A 12445-nucleotide genomic window follows, 5' to 3' on the forward strand; every position below is an offset into this window, starting at 1 on the left:
TTTTAAAAATAAAATGCCCCCTCCCCCAAAATTGTGTAAATCATGTCACATTAATTACAAGCATATAAGTGGTCGCAGGTAGAAAACTTGTTCATAAATTTTAATAAATATTTGCAGAACTGTAAATGAGATCCTGAACTGTACGGTTGACATTAAATAAATCGTCATTATTTTTAATTTATTGTTTTGGCTTTCAAAAGCAATGCACATGTCACATCCATTATAAAAGAATGGCTGGAGCATGAAATATTACTTGATAATGTTCTAGAAGAAGGTTGCATTAGGTTCGTGCTTCTAATGGAAGATTGTGACTTAGCCAAAAGCACCATAAGGTCACATTTTTAGAAACTGAAATAAGGCAAATCAAAGATCTTAGAAGCAATATGCCAGTTTTAAATAGGGAAGGTAATTTAACAAGTGGCTTAATTCATATGATGTAGGTGATTATATTTGGCTGAAGTTGCTGAGCAATTTAAACTCTTTGTGAAATCAGTAGTGAAAAGGGGTCCACAAATTTTTTCCTAGCTTACTAACCCACCGTCCCCTAGAAGACTCTGAAGAGAGGAAAGATTGGTATCTCAATTGCTGCTGGGCTTTTCAGAAGCATAGGCAGCAAGGGGCTTCTGCCTTCCCTCACTTCTGCACCAGACACTGAGGAAGCAGTGTAAAGGAGCATCGCTTCTTTCTCTGAAGCTCTGTGGGAAATGAGATGAAAGGGCTCTCCCCCAAGTCCTCTGTGTATACAGAGGACTCAGGCAAATGTGTGTGTGTGCCTTTTATCTCACTCAGTGCTGGACTTAAGGAGAAGGTAGAATGCAAGTCCTGTCCTCCTTGTTGCTTCTGTTTCTTCAAAGCCCACTGCAAAATAAGACAACATCGTCTCCCCTCCCCTGAATTCTCTGCATAGGTTAGAACACTTGGAGAGGAGCAAAGCCTTGTTTTTCATGCATGGCACAATGGAAGGCAGCCTTCACACAAGTTCCCTGGAGTTTTCAGAGAACTCTGGGCAGGATTTTTGTGTGTGCTGAGCATCCATGACAGGGGCAGCCAGTCACCTCTGTGACCAATTTATTGAACTCTAGAATATGAACAAAAAGTATCTCCGTTGAAATATCTCAGAATGGTACCAAATATTGATATAAAATATTTTAAGTATTTACTTTCTTTTTATGCAGGTGGTTTGTCCAGACTGCAGTGATGAAATTGCAGTCAAAAAGGATAACATTCTGGTTCGTTCTTTCAAGGATGGCAAATTGTGAGTAGAAATATTTCCAGTGTCATTATTTATACCAACTAGCTAATACAATCTGTCATTTCTACTCACTGACATGACATATATAGGGCTTTATTTTTAAATGCCAGTAAGAGGGAGGGACAGGAAACACAAACCAACTGTTCATTCTACCTTCCACCCCACTCATGTCACTTACATAGAGTGCCTAGCATATGTGTTAGGAATCAGGTTGCAATTTTGTGCAGCTGTATAAGTCAAAGGGTGGCCACTTTACATACTTGTTCTATATGTCAAAGTTTGTTTTTGTGATGGACAATTTCTAAATAGTCTGTTCTTGATTTGGTTAACATGCCTGTGTATCAGTGTAAATCACAGTAACACAGTATTATTTCAGCTGGCTTCAAAATAGTGTAAATGGCGGGCCCATTTCTGACCTGATTCATGCCACTTTTTCACTTGAGAAGAATTTCTTTTCTTTAAGAAAGTATCAACAAGGAAATGTCAGTCTTGTCTCCTTTTATAAAGCCATTTTTCTCCCTTCATTGAGAGGCAGACATTCCTAGGTGGGTTAGGTTCTGCCTCTGGAAGGCAGGACTGAGGAGCCATTTTTTGAGAGGTGTGAGCTACTCACCCATCTCCTGTTTGTCTTCTTGCTTGACACAAGAAGGCAGGGTTTTTGTAAGGATTGCACTGTTAAGCAGCTGCCATGGATACAATTGTCTGTTCCCACTGCTTTCCTCTCACAGAAAGCTTGGATTGAAAGCTCTTGCACAGAATTAAATCTGCTCTGGTAATGGACCCAGGAATCAGTACCTTCTTGATACTCTTGCTAAATGAACATAATAACAGCAGACAAGGTTTATCTTAATTATAATGGTTATGGACCTGGTTTTTTTGAAAATACCAGGATGGTATGTTTGATCCATGGATGGAAAGAATGATTTGTTATTAAAGTGTTTTAAATTTTTTGTTTTAAAAGTTTTGTAATACTGTATTATTATTATTATTATTATTATTATTATTATTATTATTATTATTTATTATTAGCTCTTCCGTACCAAGGAAAGATGTTCGAGAGATTAGTGATTCTTCACCAAAGCCTGATGCTGCATTAAAGCAAGGTAAAGACAATATAGAATTAAGAAAAGATAGCATTTTCCAGCTGAATTTGGCTAGAAATCTGGCACAGACTATGAGGGGCAGCTATGAGGGTGCTACATGTCCCACTAACTGCTAATCAATTCCTACCATATTTTCCTGCAGTTCGGCCCACTCAAAGTTGCTCTTTCCTGTTCCCTACCCTAAAAAGCTCCTCTTATTAGCCATGATAGCTAAAGGGAACCTTCATGTTCTCAAGTAGTATACTTCTGAATTGTATACTCACTGAGTGCACTCAGTGAATACTGGGTGCTGGGGACAAACAGCAGGGGAATTTGTTCCTTTCACGACCTGTTTATGAGCTTCGCACTGGGATATGACTGACCAATGTTTGCAACAAGAGTGCTAGACCAAATGGAGATCAGTGATTTGCCCAAGGCTTGAAAGTAAATATCAGGCAGAAAGTTTGTCTTAAACACCAGACTACTTCTGTGATCTCACATTTGTGGCTGCACAAACCATTTTAAAGAAGGTGAATGACTGAAGCTAAGAGATGAGTGACCTTACCCAAAACCAGAACCTAAGTATAAAGAAGAACAGGAGTTGCCTTCCTTTTTGGACCAAGAAACACATTTTGAATTTTGAAAGGGTTCTGTCATAAGATGGCTGCCTTAGGGGTGTGAGCAAAGCACAAAATGGCTGCCATGGGGAGCATGGCCTCACACAAAATTAGAGAGAGTGCTTAACCTGTTGAATTTCTGCATAGAAAATGAGGTAGGCTGGGAAAAGTGTATTAAAGGGGAGTGGAAGCAGCAGCTCTTTAGGACCTCAGGATTCCTACTGCCTGGTATCAATCACTTCACACATTGAAGTGTGTGGGAGAGCTAGGCTTGCTCATTTTACAGACATTCCTTAGAAGAGTGTTCCTGCGTGTTTTGCTTCATAACTATGTTTCTAGCAGGGCTGGAGACTTGCCTAAAAAGAAAGTAAGTTCAGCCTGGGGCCCCCGCATGGGAGCACAAATGAAGACTCTTGTGGGCACCATGGCACTCACAGGCTCCAGGCTGGTGTCCCCTGAGGTGAGCCAAGTAAGTTCACCTCCAAACTTCCCAGTTAAATTTCCCTTTAATTAGGTTACCTCCCAAATCTGTTCCTCTTCAGCTAATTTACACCACATACATTCATCCCTTGGGCATTCACACAAAGAAAGAAAAACTCAATGTATTTTTCACCTGTGCTTTCCCAAAGCTCCTGTACAGGAGGGGTGGGGAATCTGTAGCCCTTCAGGTGTTACTGGACTCCAACTCCCATCAGCCCCAGCCATTGTGGTCAGTGGACAGGGATGATGGTTGTACTAGCCCAGCACCATCTAGAGTGCAACAGGTTGCCCACCTCTGTGAACTATTAGCAGTCCTCTGTTCCAGCCTGCAGTTCAGCTCAAGAACGACGACAAAAAGCATGAAATTTCAGACTGGCAGCTGTTCTCCAGTCAGCAGCCACCTGATATGCTGGTCCTGTCTGGCTCCATTACATCTCTCCCACGCAGCTCCTTCACGTTATAACCATACAGGCAGTCTCTGGCTTTTGCTATAGGGACAGCCAGGAGATGAATCCTGCAGACACCTTCTGAGCCCAGCTGGGATCTTTAAAAAAAAAAAAAGAGCAACCCCCAAATTGTAATATCAGAGAAGGGGTAAATAGGGGTCAGCTAAATTTTCATTACTTATTCTTTTAATGTATTTTAAATATGTACGCATTGCCTCTCAGTTATAATTTCTGAGGGTGCTAATAATCTAATTGAACTAGGAAGAACAAAAGCCAACACTATACAAGACAAGCATCATTAAATACCATCAAGACCATGTTAAATACTATCTTAAATAGCCAGAATAAATCAGCTGAGTGATGCCTCACTTATAAAAAAAACCCCTGAAAGCTATCAGAATTTGCTAGGCTAATGGACAGGGAGTGAGTTCCATAAATGAAGTGCCACAACTGAAAAGGTCCTGTCCTTCACTGCCACCCACCATACTTCAGGAGATGGGACATTGTGAACAGGGCGTCTGATCCTAATACTCAGACATGTTTTGATGGGAATTTGTGGTTTTTCATTTACCCTGATCCCAAGCCATTTAAGGCTTAATAAGTCAAAGCCAGCACCTTTAATTATGTACAGAAATAAATAGGCAGATAGTGGACAGAGGGCACTTTTAATTTTGTATATTTATAAAACTATACCATTTTATCATAGAAGGTAGTGAGAGGTGAGCTGTGATTAAATGAGCACATGGCACTACTTTGATGCACAAAAGTTATGAACTTATACCAGGGGTTTGTCCATGGCTGATGGACTTGTGGCTCCAAGCAAGTCTGCTAAAGGTTTCTTGAAAGTGATAAAATAGTATCTAGCTATAGCAGATAGTTTTGTAATGCCAAAAGCATAGATTGGTGAATGTGCTTACTGCGAGATGTTAGCCAAACCCCTTTGGAACAAAGGTGGGCTTTTTATCTCTTAGGGTGAGGGAAATCCCATGTTCAAATAAAAGTAGGATCACTTCACACACTTACCATCTTCTCCTCACAAGGAAAAGGCATATGGCCTGCACCAGTACGTTCCCAAGGAGAAAACTTGAACAAGTCCCATTTCTCTCTTTTTTGTGTTTTACCAAACTGGCCTATTTTTTAAAATTTGTTTTACATGCAAGAGCAAAGTTGACATTCAGTGCTAATTCTATTTACAGCTTTTGATCAAGCCTTAGAATTCCGTAAAAACAAAACTGTTCCCAGTAACTGGAAGACTGAGTTGAAAGAGGAAAGCTCCAGTAGCGAAGCAGAAGAGGAGGAGGAAGATGAAAAAGAAAAGGAAGATAACAGCAGCGAAGAAGAGGCAAGTACAGCACCGTAATTTGGTTGAGCCATGGAATATTTCCCGTTTGGAGTATATTGATTGTTGAATTACAGTAGTGGCACAGACAATATCAACCCTTTTATTACATTGTCTTTATCATACCTCTTCCTTGTATATTGTCCATATTTGTGAACCCTGATTAGTCTAGGAAACCAGTTTTCTTTATGCAACAAAGAAAACTAGTGTGTGATCAGCGTTAAATTCTGCAAGGGGGGCAGGGAAACTACCAACAGGGGTGGTATATGACCTATATGTTGCAGTTTTATTTAAGTTCAAGAAATAGGCAGAATAATTGTGGTAATGAGCGTGTTTGATTGGAATAAAGAAGGGACATTATCTCTTATTTGGGTTTGTAAAAAAAAAGAATGTTCTGCTGATACCATAGCCTTTAGGGATAAGACATTGAACTAGCAGCATATAAGAGTAGGGGAAAAGTCAGTCACACACACCATGATCTGCAAACCCCGCACAGGCATGCATTGAATGACTAAGAATCCTCCTTAATATTAACTTGGTGTTTTGCTAAATCCCACTTCTAACAAACATGATTAACTAAAACATCAGCAACATCTGCTTTTCTAATTTTTTTGCTGGAGTTGTTTTGTTGGTTTACAAAGAAGAAGGAAACTTTAAAAAGTGCAACCCAAAACCCCACCTCCCTCAAAATGGTGCTAAAATATATGTGGAAGATCCCTGGAAATAAGTTGGTTTATCTTTCTGCAAAAGTTGCCACCTCCACAATGAAATATTTTTGTCTTGGAGAGGAAAATGGAATTTTCCCATTCAATTTTCTTCTTAGTAGACATGCAGAAGATTATGCTATAAATATGCATTTATTTGTATTTTGATGGCTCCCCATAGTGAAACTAAACGTTTTGCAATTAAAATACACTTAAAACAGTTATTAGTGTAAGATACAGAGAAATGACATTTGCCTTCAAAGCCAAAGTACTGAAGCATTATGTAATGGTTCCTGAACTTTTAAAATATAAATGTAATTCCCTGCAATACTTTTTAAAGAAAATTGTGGCGATTAACAGGGCAATCTAACATGTGCTTTTGTTACCATATTGTTTAAATTAGGAAGAAATAGAACCCTTTCCAGAGGAAAGAGAAAACTTCTTACAACAACTCTATAAATTCATGGAAGACAGGGGTAAGCATGTCATTATATTTAACATATAGTTTGTTTTACGCTATAGGGGATGTAGTACAGTACGAGAATGTAGTACACCCCTGAAAACTTGTCTTGTTGCTTTTCATAAAGTGAGTTTCAAAGCTCTGTTGGGGTTTAAACCCTGGTCTCCCTGGTCTCCTCTGGTCAAATGTGACTCTTCAAGCCTCTTTCCAGCCTTTGGGGGCCCTGCCAGGCCACACTGGCCTTGTTTCAGATACTCCTGTGGTGCTTTATTTTATCCCTGGCTGGAATGTATCCTTGAACTCTGATAATCATTCTCCCTTGCTTGGATGGAGGATAGCGAGGGGTGTTGTGCGTATGTTTAGAAGCTAGCCTACTGTACAAAGATAAAATTTACACCTGTGTTGTGCTTCTAGTCCTGCCCTCATAAAGTTGCCCAGAAGGGAATGCAGCCATAAGGTTCAAAAAGGCTCCCCCGCCCCATTTCAACCACTACATCAGATAGGCCAGTTGAAAGTTGTTCCTGTTAAAAAGTAGCACTATCTTTTTGGAAATAAAAATGAATTCTAGCTGGTATAGTACAGCAAAATATTTCATTTATATATTAAACCTGTTATTTCTTTTTCTAAAACATGTATCCTGTTACATGTACATCCAGTTAGTGTTCCCTGGACAGGTTATATCAAAGTAAAAATATAATAACAGCACACCAATTTTAAAATGGAAGGAAAATGCAGCAAGTAAAGAAACAACAGAGTAACTAATAACTTATGCAGTGTGTGTCTGTATTATATACGAGCCTGCACAACTTGTAACCCACCAAAACCAAACACAGCTCTTGTGACCTGCCAGGTGCTTTTGCAATCCTTTGCAGGCAGCTGAAATTGGAAGTTTATCAAGCTCTTCATGGCTACCATATGTTGCTGATGTGGTGTTTTCAACTTTGTGGATTACAAGTTTCACAGGCCTGAAGAGAAGAATGATTGCAGGGCAAATATTTCATTATATTTTGATTTTGAACTGTATCATAATGCCAGTTGTCCAACTGCCCTTTAGTAATCATAGGGCAGAATGAATGGATTTGACAAGAAAGCTGAATTAAATTAATTAATCTCAGCTTTGCAAAGAAGTTCCCTTTGTACCATTTAGCAAATTTTGGAGCCCACACATATTTGATAATGGCTTTTCCAATTACTTGGAAAAACTGTGTAATATGAGTTCTGTTACATGATTGTTAACTAGGAAGATAAGGCCACAACTGCAATCGCATGCACATTTCCCTGGAGTAAGCCTCATTGGAATTACCTCTGAGTAAATATTCAGAGTATTGAGCTGCACAGTATATATATGTGGTATAGTCTGAGATTGAAACACTGAACTGATTTATGTGCATTAACACCAATATGAGTTGCTCTTTACAAGCTAAAAAGCCACACTTCAAAATACTTTCTTTCACAGGGACTCCTATTAATAAACGACCTGTTCTTGGATACAGAAACTTGAATCTCTTCAAATTATTCAGACTTGTACATAAGCTTGGAGGATTTGATAATGTAAGTACTATTAATCAGAGTAGAAATAATTTTGCAATTTGAAGAAAAGTTAATAGTGCAGCTTCAAAACCACTAGGAGAAGAGCTTTGTAGATGATGAGGTGGACATCACACTAAGGACTTTTTATGCATTAATTTTTCTATCACTAAGACTTTTCTAGGTTAAAAAAGAAAGCAGCTTGTAATAGTAGTTTAGTATGAAGCCTGCAGTCATTACATATACCCAATTATCTGAGTGTTAACCCCATAGAAGACAGACTTACTTCAAAATACATATGTATTATCTGTGCACAGGAGATGGAAGTGAATTTGAATACTCTTAAAGTATGGGCATCTAATTTTTGTGTGTGCTATTTTAGACCCTTAAAGTTCAGAATAAATTACTTATTTAGACACCTGTGCAGAATTATTCATTTAAACATGGACATAATGCTTTTTATTGGGATAACAACTTTCATTCTGCTTTATAGATTGAAAGTGGAGCAGTCTGGAAGCAAGTGTATCAGGATCTTGGGATCCCTGTCTTGAACTCTGCCGCTGGATACAATGTTAAATGTGCATACAAAAAGTAAGTAGGTCTGTATATATAAAATTGTGTGCCTCGCTTTGATACTCAACGTTAAATGCTTCATCTCAGCGAAAATAAACATTGCACAGGTATTCTGTTTTAAAGCTGTCATCATTTAAATAAAAAAAAGATAATGGGCTATATTCAGTTGTGTTTTTTCAGTCATGAACAGCTTTGTTTCAGTGGAGCCTTCCATGAACAAAACAATGGGGAAAGTAGTTTTCACCGAGTCCCCTTTCTGTCTGCAACCCTTGCTCTGAAGGGTTAGATGATCTCTGGAACAGCATGGGAGGTGGTATAAGGGGCTTCAGGAGAAAGGTGGGATTTGCAAAAATCATATCCTTCCTGCATTTCCAGAAACATCCACAGAGCAAAGAACCCAGTACTCTCATAGTGCAATCCTAATACTGTACTCATGTGTATTCATTTAGAAATAAGTCACATCAGTGGGGCTTAATCCTAAATAGGAGGATACAGTTCTAATTAAGGTGTCTATCTATTTTGGCTGTATCATGCCATGTGTAGTAGTAACTACCCAAATCAAGTCTGCTGTGCAGGCAGCTAACAGTAAGTCCTCTTTCAAATTTGTTTGGAAAGTTATTAAATTTTATTCCTGAGCTTCAATGTTGCTAGACTAACCAGACTCAACATAACTTTTTTTCAGGTATTTCTTTCAAAAACAAGTTGGCATTTGGGGGCAGTTAAAACAACAACACAATTTTGAGCTGGTTCCATGTTGTTGGTTTCTTTTAAAAAACAAAGCAATATTAAACCATTATTTAGCAAATTAATTTACATCCTTAAAAGTGTAGTTGTCTCATAAACCAAACTATGGTGAACTAATTATTATGTTATTGCCATCTTTTAGATACCTCTATGGCTTTGAAGAGTACTGTACATCAGCTAATGTTGAATTTAAAATGGCATTACCAGAGAAAATAGTGAGCCAGCCCTGTAAGGACCTTGAAAAAGATATGAAGAAGCATGAAGAAACTGAGCAAAATATAAAAGAAATAAAGGTGGAAACTGAAGAAAGAGATGATGAAGTAATGAGGAAACAACAAGACACACAAGCTGAGAATGAGAGCGAAAGAAAAGAAAATGATACGTCCTCCTTGGTAAGAACTGTTCCATTATTTTTTGAAGATTTTGTAAAATCTATCATTGCATTCTGCTAAAGTAAGCTGAAATATTATTTGAGTGGATATTGTGCCTATAAAGCAAAGCGTTTTATTCTAGCATTAATATACTGTTCGCTAGTTTTGCTACATTTCTCAAAGTATTAATGTCATTTCTAGAGCTAATAAGAACCTGTTGCAGTCCAGATTCACTTTGACAGAAGAAATACCTTTGTGGGTGTCTAAAGAAGGCCCTAAAAACTCTGTTTAGGCAGAAATCAAACACTGTTGTCTCTGCTATATCTAGACTACATTTGGAGATTGTGTCCCAAGATCCGAACCAGACTTTTGTCCTCACACCCAGACCCTTTGCTCCTCCTTTTGCTAAGCTCCGTTAAGCTAGGAAGCCTCAAGCTACGAAACTGATAACACAGTTTGAAAGTTCCTTACATTCACATGACCTTACAAATTCCTTGTAGCAATAATATGCAGCATGTGGAAAATCTGAGCTCCATGTTCCTGATGTTCTCCTGGTCAAGAATATCTGGAAAGTTACGGGTGAACAATGTTTCCTACGATATTTATGTTCCTTTTTCCTTTGAGCAGAGATGTTGTAAGGTGGGATGAGAGCTCCCTCTAGCACAGCTAAATTAGAGGTTTCTGCTCTTCAGGTCCCAGCAGTTTTTACTGCTTTTACGTTGGGAGGTTGTATCTCACATTCTCCATTCAGTTTTGCTCAGAGCTGTGTTTTGTCTACAGTTTTCGGAGCTTATCTTTATGACATTGTTGCTTATCATTTGTTGTTAGTGTTTCTGTGCTTATTTGGGTGAAGGTTGTGTTGATGCTGTTTCTCTCTTAGGGAGTCCCGTGAGTTTTTTTCTTGATGTACAGTGCTTGACTGTGTGAGAGTTTTTGGGTTTCTTATGTGCCTTACCACTTTCCACTCTTTCTGCTCTGAATCTTCCCTTCACCACCTCCCCTGTTGCTTGTCCCTGGTTTAAAGTGAACTACCCTCCACCCCCAGTGTCCAAATTTTGTTTTTGGTCAATGGAGGGGATATTTCCTCCCCTCCGGAACTCCGACATTTTTTCACAGTTCTCCTCCAGCAGCTCTGTAGCTTTTTAAAATTTAATATTTTTGCTGATCACCCATTATATCTCAGTAATCAGCTACAGCTACTCTGGGGCTATGGGCAAGATAAAGCAGTTGAAGGCTAAAGCCCTTAAGGCAGCGTATAAATCAGCTCATAAACACCGTGCTCCTGGATGGCATTGACCTTTACTGTCATGGGCACAAAACCTAGTTCTGTCTCTGTTGGCATGGATACCATGGCTGAGAGGACTGATACTGCTAAAGCACTCATGCGTAAGTTGGGCCACCCAAGGATGTCTGGTTCAGTTTCCCACTCTCTTCATATTGATTGTGATAAGGAAGCTCTGTGTAAAGAATGGGTGCACCTTAGAACCCTCTGAAAACTTCCTCTGAAGAGGATTTTTTGGGGATTTGAGGTGGCATTATCTGTGAATAAAAATATTACTCACTTTTCAGATATGCAAACATATCAAAAGAAAGAGGTGCCCTAAGTCATGGAGTATTACGGTCATACCAATAGTGCATACATGACATGGGTGGCGCTGTGGTCTAAATCATTGAGCCTCTTGTGCTTGCCGATCAGAAGGTCGGCGGTTCGAATCCCCACAATGGGGTGAGCTCCCGTTGCTCTGTCCCAGCTCCTGCCAACTTGGCAGTTCAAAAGCACGCCAGTGCAAGTAGATAAATAGGTACTGCTGTGGCAGGAAGGTAAATGGTGTTTCCATGCGCTCTGGTTTCAGTCATGGTATTCTGTTGTGCCAGAAGCTGTTTAGTCATGCTGGCCACATACCCAGAAAGCTGTCTGTGGACAAACGCCAGCTCCCTCGGCCTGAAAGCGATATGAGCGTCGCAACCCCATAGTTGCCTTTGACTGGACTTAACCGTCCAGGGGTCCTTTACCTTTTACCTTAGTGCATACATGAGACTGCAGTGTTATTTTTAAATGCTCTGTGCTATGCTCCGGCCTGGGTGAGGCCTGGTTCCTTTACAAGAGATTGCCATATTGATACTTACATCTCTGCAGGTACACTTTTGAGAGGCATGTGCTTCACCATGTGTTTCCAGGGATATAGGCAGCCAAACCCACCTTATTTTGGGTAACCTGGACACATGAATAGTACTTTTCTTTGAGTGAAAAGATGTTTTCATAGCCTTACCCTACCATTCACTATTTGGTTTGTTCTTATCTGATTGAGTCTGTATCTGGAGTGCCTTGTGTGACGGAGCAGGGCACTGCTCAGTGTGTGTTGTTGTTGCTACATGTTGTTGGTATGTTTTCTTACTAGTGTGTTGAGTGCAGGATGTTGCAGCTTGGGGGCCAGCTGAGAGGGTAAATCTCTAATTTAACTGCAGTCGCACTTGCAAGTGCTTGAGGGAGCTCTCATTCTACCTAAGAACATCCTTTCACTAAAAAATACCCTTCACAGGTAAAACCAGTGGTCCTGTTTCAGCAGCCTGGACATGGATCAAGGGACAACATTCATAATCCAATGTGAATTGCATCAGTACTTAGAGATAACAGCAATGTATATAAAAACAGTTAAACAATTGCATAATTTTTTTTTTTAATTTACAAAGACAGACAGACAGAGAGTTTAAAACAACATTAGCACATACATAAAATCAATTCAAATCCAGTATAGATATCAACAGAGAAAATGGCTGGTGCAGATTCTTCCTAATTGAAAACTAACAGTTTGTTTTTTTTTTAATTGTGAGCTATATCAATGTTTTTAT

At 39.3% G+C, this 12445-nt stretch overlaps 1 protein-coding gene across 6 annotated transcripts in view; it reads left to right on the forward strand.

Moving 5' to 3' along the window:
- ARID4B (AT-rich interaction domain 4B) overlaps positions 1-12445 on the forward strand; it is an 82845-nt gene that overhangs the window by 45036 nt on the left and 25364 nt on the right. For all 6 annotated transcript variants that reach the window (XM_082214982.1, XM_082214981.1, XM_082214980.1 and 3 more), the window contains exons 9-15: positions 1176-1255; positions 2282-2355; positions 5074-5223; positions 6328-6396; positions 7837-7931; positions 8401-8498; positions 9367-9616. In XM_082214982.1, coding sequence (XP_082071108.1) covers positions 1176-1255; positions 2282-2355; positions 5074-5223; positions 6328-6396; positions 7837-7931; positions 8401-8498; positions 9367-9616 — 816 coding nt within the window. The remainder of the gene's footprint in view (positions 1-1175; positions 1256-2281; positions 2356-5073; positions 5224-6327; positions 6397-7836; positions 7932-8400; positions 8499-9366; positions 9617-12445) is intronic.

The sequence above is a fragment of the Podarcis vaucheri genome, assembly GCF_965113315.1.
Source record: "Podarcis vaucheri genome assembly, chromosome: 3".
In the NCBI taxonomy this organism is placed as follows: domain Eukaryota; kingdom Metazoa; phylum Chordata; class Lepidosauria; order Squamata; family Lacertidae; genus Podarcis; species Podarcis vaucheri.